This window comes from Merops nubicus, unplaced genomic scaffold (genome assembly GCF_000691845.1).
Source record: "Merops nubicus isolate BGI_N331 unplaced genomic scaffold, ASM69184v1 scaffold20015, whole genome shotgun sequence".
Taxonomy (NCBI): domain Eukaryota; kingdom Metazoa; phylum Chordata; class Aves; order Coraciiformes; family Meropidae; genus Merops; species Merops nubicus.
This window is the reverse complement of record NW_008610503.1, coordinates 1-7,904: the sequence shown is the minus strand read 5'-3', so window position 1 is coordinate 7,904 and position 7,904 is coordinate 1. Positions and strand designations below refer to the sequence as shown.

At 38.5% G+C, this 7,904-nt stretch overlaps 1 protein-coding gene across 1 annotated transcript; it reads left to right on the top strand.

The window, feature by feature from the left end:
* Window positions 1–1,163: 1,163 nt before the first annotated feature.
* LOC103773574 (protein Spindly-like) lies at window positions 1,164–7,160 on the top strand (the record flags this gene model as incomplete). The annotated part of the gene is made up of 6 exons (XM_008940949.1): window positions 1,164–1,190; window positions 3,009–3,175; window positions 5,310–5,486; window positions 5,799–5,993; window positions 6,277–6,426; window positions 7,062–7,160. Coding segments are annotated over exons 2-6 (780 nt in total), but the record flags the coding sequence as incomplete, so codon positions are not given.
* Between the last annotated feature and the right edge of the window lie 744 nt (window positions 7,161–7,904).

Here is a 7,904-nt window from a genome sequence, read left to right as displayed (position 1 = left end):
CGCCCACAGAGCCAGCCTGGCGGAGTACTTGGTACTGCCGCAGCGCCGGGCTGTTCCCCGACTGCCTCTTTTCTCTGCGGTGCTTACCCGCCTGAACGTGTTTTGTGCAGGATGACTTACCCTATAATATTTTAACTGGAGCGGGTGGAGCAGTTATTACAGCAGGTGAATGGAACTGTACGGCAGCCCCGGCCTGACGGGAGAGAAACTGTCTTGCGAGTGAGTGGACTGGACGCCTGTGTAGGTGCTTCTGGGGAGATCAGAAAGCGGATGGCTGCTACTTAGGATCCTGGGCAATAGCAGCTGAGCTAGAAAAAGAGTTGAGGAGTGGGAGAAGCAAGTACGTATGCCAGGAGAGTGCCTTTACATCCCCTATCCTATTTTTATCAGAGTACTTAAATGGTTGAATAATCAAGGTCTGGAGCCTTCCACAGACAGTTGGTCATAAAATGTTTGAAGATAATTAGCCAGAAGTAACTGTCTTGTAACTGGCGGTAACGTAAATGGAAACAGACTTCTATGATTAAGCCTTGGCTGCTTAGCCACATCTGAAATTGGTGTTGAAGAGTTGCACAGGTCTGTGTTTGGAAAGGCACACTTGCTCTTTTGGGTAATAGTTGGCAAGGAACATGTGAATAGGAAAACTGTTTATTTTTCCTCCATACTTCTACCTATAAAATTAAAGAGATGCTTCAGATCTTGTTTTAGTTATCCATGAAATGATTTATCAAGAGTTCAGAGATCTTGCATGTAAAACTGGAGGAGAGCGTGCAGAAGAGATTGAAGAAGTAGGAGAGAGTGAGAGAAAAATTCTCAAACAACCCTTAAAAATCATCAGTGTGCTAGATGAAGGTGCCCCTGGGTGGAGCCTGTTTACTTGCTCCACAGGCCAATTGCAGAGCATTCATTCTTTGGCAACATTGCCTGATCCCGCTGTTTCTAAACTGTCTGACAGCTGCCTCAACTAAGATTTGAATAAAATTTGCATTTCTATGGGATTTTAGCTTTCATGAGGCAGCCACAGCCCTTAAGCCTGTTCAGAGAAGGTCTGCTGTGAAGGACTGCTATAGTGACAGCTCAGACTCATCTGGGCTTGACAACTCGGTTTGTTTTTTTTTTTTTTTTTCCTTTTAAAGGTGGTGTACAACAATAACAATAAGGTCAAGTAAGACTTCAATGGACTTCTGAAGGTGAGTTTAAAAATGCTGTCCAAATTTAATTTGGCAAGCTGGGAACAATCAAAGTGCTTTGCTGCCTCTATATTGTTGTTCAACTAGAAAACAAAGCTATTTTTAAAATTCTGTTTATGAAGTGAATAACGCTTAATTTATTGCCATTAGCAAATACATGCCAGAAGTGGTGCCTGTGTATTTGTAGTCCTGCATCTTAGTATTGAATATTTTGTTATTAATTTGTATGCAGAGTGTGTGTTCTTGCACTAATAATATTATTAATTCTTAATTACAGCTATGCAAAATTCTTGTCTGTCACTGGCTCATTTTAGTGTAAGTGTGCAAAACTAGTATTGGAATTATTGTCACAGTTATATGTGAAAAGCTGCAGTTTCAGTGCCTGGCTGGCTGAAGTCTCCTTGCATGTGTTAAACTTAAATAACAAGTGATGAAAAATGTGAAATGCAGAAGTTGATGTTGTATTCTATAGGGTACTTCTGCAAGGAGTTAAAACAGCCCCGGCATGATAGTCTTTTGCACATGAAAGTTAGTTCTGTTCTTATAGGAAGATGTTGAATAAAAATTAGCAAGAAGAGAATTGAAGGCTGTACATAATAATGACTCTTAAAAATGTCTACTTTATTGCACTGTGAAATTTGCTCTTGATTAGGACCAGCATCTTGCTAATGTTTCTTAGAAAAATATGTTCCAGGAAGAAATGCCAACAACTGAATAGTTTAAGTAAAAGTAAAAGCACAGTGTAAGGTCTTCAATGAGGAATTACTGTAATCTTGAAATTCTCTAAAAATTAGGAACTGCGGCTTTGAAAAATCAGCTGTGGATTTTTTTTTTTTTTTTTCTGTTTGTATCTAATTGTTCCTGTATGCTTTCTGAGGAAATTCTTGGTTTATACTGTTCAGAAGCCTGGGTTGCTGAGTGTTTTGTGTCTTCACAGGATTTTTTAGTGCTGTGCTAATTTAGCAGATTTGGGAGCAATCAGTTATACAAGCTTATGGTGGTAATTTGACTTCATTTTTTTTCAATATTTAGTTGATTGGGATTTATTTTGACTAACTTCTTGCAAAGTTCACCTTTACTTGTGTCTTCTACTTTGAAACAAAGATAGAAATGGACAAATTTCAGAAACATGACAAAGAGATGGTTCTTTACAGGTAGGTTACCTGCAGCAACTTAAGTTTCAAGTGGAAAACAGTCATGGAAGACTCCATTAAGAATTTAAATGAAGCCCCCCTGTGTTACAATTGGATGTATTTTATCAGGGTTGCTATTTCTGACTCTTTCCTTCAGCTACCCTTAACCATTTCTATATCTCACATAATGTTATAAGGGCTGAGCTGTCCTGCTGATACAGCTGCCTCCGTGAGCCTGGCGTGGCATCGGTGTACAGCAGAATTGCTGTGCTTGACGTGGCCTTCGCGGCGCCACCGCAGAGGATGTGGCCAGCTGTGTGTGTAGAAGTGGTTTTATAAGGTTATCTCCTCGTCTTCTCTTGGATGTGGCAAGAGAGCTGTGTACTGGACAAGCTCTGGTCCTAGTGTGCTGGGAAACTGGGCTGGCTGCACAGGAGTTGTTGGACTGTATGCTGGTAGTTAAGATGTATTTGGCAGTAAGATATTAACCCAATTTATGGAGGAATAGCTTTTATGTTACTGTTCACAGGTCTTTTTTTTTTTTTTTGTCCTGTGTTAATGCATATATATACACTTTTTCTGATTAAGAAAGGAAATCCAGTAATTTCTTTCAGATTAACTATTGTAACTTACTGCAATTTATTTCTTTCACCATTTTGTGTTTGCAGTGTTGAAGTAACAAAAGGAAGAAAAATGGAAACAGAGGCTGTTTTAAGTCTTAGACACCAACTCAAGGAAGCAGAGAATGAGCGAAGAAAGGCAGCACAATATGGCTTGCATTTAATGGAGTCCCAAAATAAAATTCAAAATCAGCTGGATGAAACACGCCGTGAACTGACTGAGAAAACAGAGGTGCTGTTTTGAACTTTAAGTAACAAATATTAAAAAGGCAGTCAGAACTTTATTTTAACCATATTCTGAATGTCACAGGTATTTTGAATGCCTTTTAGAGTTTAGATTTATTTTAATGATCCTTTTTAGTTTAACTGTTTGTTGAGACAGCTTTTTATCTCTGCACTAAGGTAGTGAGCACAAGTTGGTCTAACTGGGACAGTTTCGTATCTTTCATACATCAAGTGTTCAGTACTCTGTAGGCTTGGTTGCCTTGAAAGTAAGAAAGAATACTAAATGCTGAAGTAAATTTGTTTTAGAGCAGGTGTTTTGACTGTGTTTAGCAATCAATTTGTGTTATGCTTTCTCTGCAAGCTTTGTATCATTTGGGGGTGTAAAAAGAATGGAGACTATAAAACTGATTTATTCTGTAGTGAAGTTCTCAAGTATTCTAAATAACAAGGGATTCTGAAATTCTTCATGTATTATATAGTACATTTGCAGCTCAGAAAAGAGAGTAGCATAGTGTTGAAATACAGAAGTACTAAGCCAGTTTTCTTGCTAATTGTGCAAGAAAATTCCAATGAGGAAAATCTGCTCCACTTCTGATAAACACCTTAATTTTGATGTTTGTTGTCAGTCAGCCTATGCTTCAGATGTACCATTGCTTTTCTTTTGTCTTTCTGGCTGCTCATCTGTCCCTTATCCTGTGATAAAGTGAGAACGTTTGTGTGTTTTTTGCAGTCTTTTTGCTTGCTTGTATTTTTTTCCAGCTGGAAAGTTGCAGTGCCCTACTGCTGTGGATGAACCCTAATAGCTTATTTTGATGAGCTTTCTGTTAGTAAGCTTACGGAAAGCAGAAGTGCTAAGGAAGGCAAGGGCAGGGTCGTCCTTTGCTGTGGACAACCTAAGATGGTAGCTACTGTGCCTGGAAGCTGCACCCACAGATTGTAATCCTCTATTGTGGGTTGGAGCGGAGTTAGAGCTAAGCTTGTGTGAACCAGATCAATTAGTGACTTAGATTCCAAGGGCAGAGGGAGGGAATTGTGTGCTTTCCCACAGTAGAACAACCTCTTGTGTGGGTACTGTGATTATGCAAGAGATTCTGTTGAGGTTTTGAATCTGTAGCTCTCTTCATTGGAATCTGAGAGGCACCTCAATTACCATGCACACAACTGTAAGTTTTAACAGTAGGCACGAGTCTTTCAGAAGAACACTTGCTTCTGTGGAAGTGTTGTACTCTGTGTAGACTGACCACGCTAGATTTTTGCGTTTCTTGGACCTGCCCAGCAGTGCACTCTCAGACCTTTTGCATGCACTATCTTTATCTTTGAGTTAAAAATCCTATCCTGTGCGTTTACGAGCTAAGCCTGTCTTTGGTAAGCTAGTGTCTAGTCCAGGTCAGCTTCGTGCCTGACACCTTGTAGTTTTACGTTCTTGTTTTTTTTTTTTTTTTTTAATTCTGGTTTGTCTTTTAGAAGTTATTAAAGCCTGGATCTTTAGACTGACTTGGTTTTGGTATTTAGTTTTTCTCTTTTTGAGCCTTAATTTTTTTTTTTTTCTTTTCCATAATTGCTAGCTGAATGGAATTGTAAAATGAAGCTGCCCTTTGTAATTAGCTAACAGATATGATCAGGCATAGAGGGAAGCTGATTTAAAAAGTCATTCTTCAATCTGGAAGCTTTGATGGGATTTACTACAGAACGGCAGAAAATTTAGATGTCTGTACCAAACATGGAACCCGGCTAGTCTGCTGCAGGGGGACACTTAGACTGTTAACCGTTTTTAACATGCTGAGGGTCCAGGGTGGTAGGCAGGACATGTAAGCTCTCACTGAATTCTCGTTATGCTGGCGGAAAAGATGCCTGCTTCCTTCGCGTTGGGTGCAAAGAAATACACTTCATTTGAAGAAAGGATATTACACAACCAAATAAGTAATAAAACTTGGGAGCAGTTCTTGATGTTTTTTTTTTGTTTTGTTTTCCTTTTTTCAGCATGAGTATGGTAATTCACTAACTGGGACTTGAACAAAAGGTTTAATGAACTACAAGTATTAGGCGTTGAGTATCTTGATTCTGAGCCTCGTTTTAGTATGCTGTTCCCCAAGCACGTATGAATATTACATCTAGATTTATCTGTATGTTATTTCTTTCAGGAATTTGAACAAGAGAAATATTCTCTTCAGAGAGAAATTGAACTGAAGAATAGAATGTTGGAAAGCCTGAGTTTTGAATGTGATTCCCTTAAGCAACAGCAAAACATGCAACTGGATAAACAGAAAGAACAGCTTGCCAGAGTCTATGGACAAGAAATCAGTGACCTTAAAAACAAGGTTTGGCAACTAATATACAGCTAAAAGGATGCTAATAGCAATTGAAAGAATATGCATTTAACTTAGAATTGCATGCTTACTACCAAAACAAATTAATGACATAGTCATCATGTGTAGGAATTTGGTTGTTTTTTAATAAACATCTGCATAGTTACATTGTGAATTAGATTAAATTTCACGTCTTATTTTTAAAAGTTTACTCTTAAACTCTATTTATGAGAAGTTTTCTGTAGTAGGAACAGAGTCAAAAGTGTTGTGCTTCTCAAGAATTTATTCTAAAATGGTACTACTTAGTTGTCAACTGTCTTTAAGTTGGAGAACCTCAAAGCAGAACTAGATGAAACCCGACTCTCGGAGAAGCAGCTGAGACACAAAGTAGATCACCAGAAGGAAATAATTGCTGCCAAATCAGAGGAGCTGCATATGATGTCTGAACGTGTACATGAGACCATGTCTTCGGAAATGCTCAGTCTTCAGATAGAACTCACTGAACTAGAAAGTGTGAAGGTGTGTGACTTTTGCTTCGTTACCGGGGATGTAGCCTAGTTCACATTCTATGCTTTTGCTCTCTGCATTTTCAGATGCTTTGTGTGTATTGCTACCTTTATGGTTGGCTTACCATTAAGAAAATATGCCCAGAAAGCTAGACTTCAGTACAATTTCTTCGTCAATATAACATTTTCTGTTAAAAGTAATTGCTGCCAACAAACCCGTTTAGTTGATTTGGGCCTGGTTTTTTTCCCAGTTCTTCTTTAAACTTATTTCATACTTTATTTTTTTCTTTGTTTAGGCCAACATTGAAGAAAGGCTGAATGAACTGCAGTACAGTAAAGAGCAATTAGAACTTATGAACAGTAATTTACGTAATCAGCTGGAGCGTATACAGGGAGAAAAAGAAGAGAGGGAAAAAGAAGTTGTTTCTTACTGTAATGCATTAGAGGTATTCTCTTAATTTTATTCAAGAGTGGTAGATAATCCCTGGATTTCACAAGTTGTGATGCTACCGTTTCAGTGAAATCAGAGTTTTGAGCAAGATGTTCTGAGGAGGGAGGGAGAAAAAGAAGGCAGAGTCATAAAAAAAAAAAGAGGATATTGTCTAGTTACACTGGGTATTGCCTGTTGCTAAATATACTCTGTATTGGCCTCCTTCTGTGGTAGGCACTGTATGGAGATCCTTTGCATTGTAGTGTTCTGCCCTGTGAAAGAATGTTCTTACAGGTCATTGATATAATTCTTATTTCTATTTCAAGTTCCTACTGATGGCTGTGAAAAGTTTTGCACTGGGGAGTAGAGCATTTGTGACAATCGCAGCAAGGCTAATAGTCTTGATACAGATATTCCAACTGATAAACACCAGTTTTCCTTGAGGGTTTTAGTTGTGTTCTTGTCCTGAAGAGCAGGTGGAATCTTAAGCCTTTTAGTGATCCACAATTGATCTTGTCACTGATGAGAACTGTACAACACTATCTGTGCTAAAGGTCAGGAAGTGAAGAACATGTAAAGCTATCTGATTAAATTCATTTAATCAGTACATCAGATGCTTAAATGACTAATATCCTCTTTGCTTTAATCTAGAAAGCTCGTGAAGCTAATCAGGAGCTTCAGGTTCAACTGGATCATGCTGTGCAACAATCTTTGGACCCTACAAGTAAAGGCAATTCTCTCTTTGCTGAGGTACTGTTATACCACACAACTGAGTACACAGAGGAGAAAGAAATACTTAAGTGTTTCTTTCTTACATAGCATTGAAAATAGAGTATCTGTACCTACTTTGGCCAGCATCAGTCTCTGTTCCTCAAATATGACTTCACTGTTGGACTGCCTAGGAACTGATGTGTGGGTAATAGTTTCCATGCACACACTGAAGTTCAGGAGTCAGTAAACTTAATGGAATGTCTTAAAGTTACCTAGCTATCAAGATAGAAGTTGAGACTGAGGGTTCCTGACAGTTCTGTCTGCAGCTCCAAGTATTTTTTTTTTTTTTTTCAGCTGCTAAACCTTTAATGCAGAAAATAGTCTGTGAAGTACTAAAAGGTGCTGATAAATGCTGTGCTTTAAAAACATGCTGAAAACAGCTGGGTGTTTGACTGTTTGGGAGCATTTTTGAATTAGTTTTTGAATAAGAGTTGAGCTACTGTTAAAGGCATGGGAAGTTATTTTGTTTTCTGATAACACCCAGGGAATGGGTTGAATTGCTACACAGTTTGGTTTTTTTCTTCTTTGTTGTGGTAACAATAGACAAAACTGTTTTACAGCAACATTGGAGGCATACAAAATGGAGACCAGCATGGTTAAAAAAGGAACTGCTGGGCAAACTTAAGTGGAAAAGGAAAATCTACAGATCATGGAAAGAGGGGCTGGTCACTTGGGAGGAATATGGGACTGTTGTCGGAGAATGTAGGGAGGCAATTAGGAAAG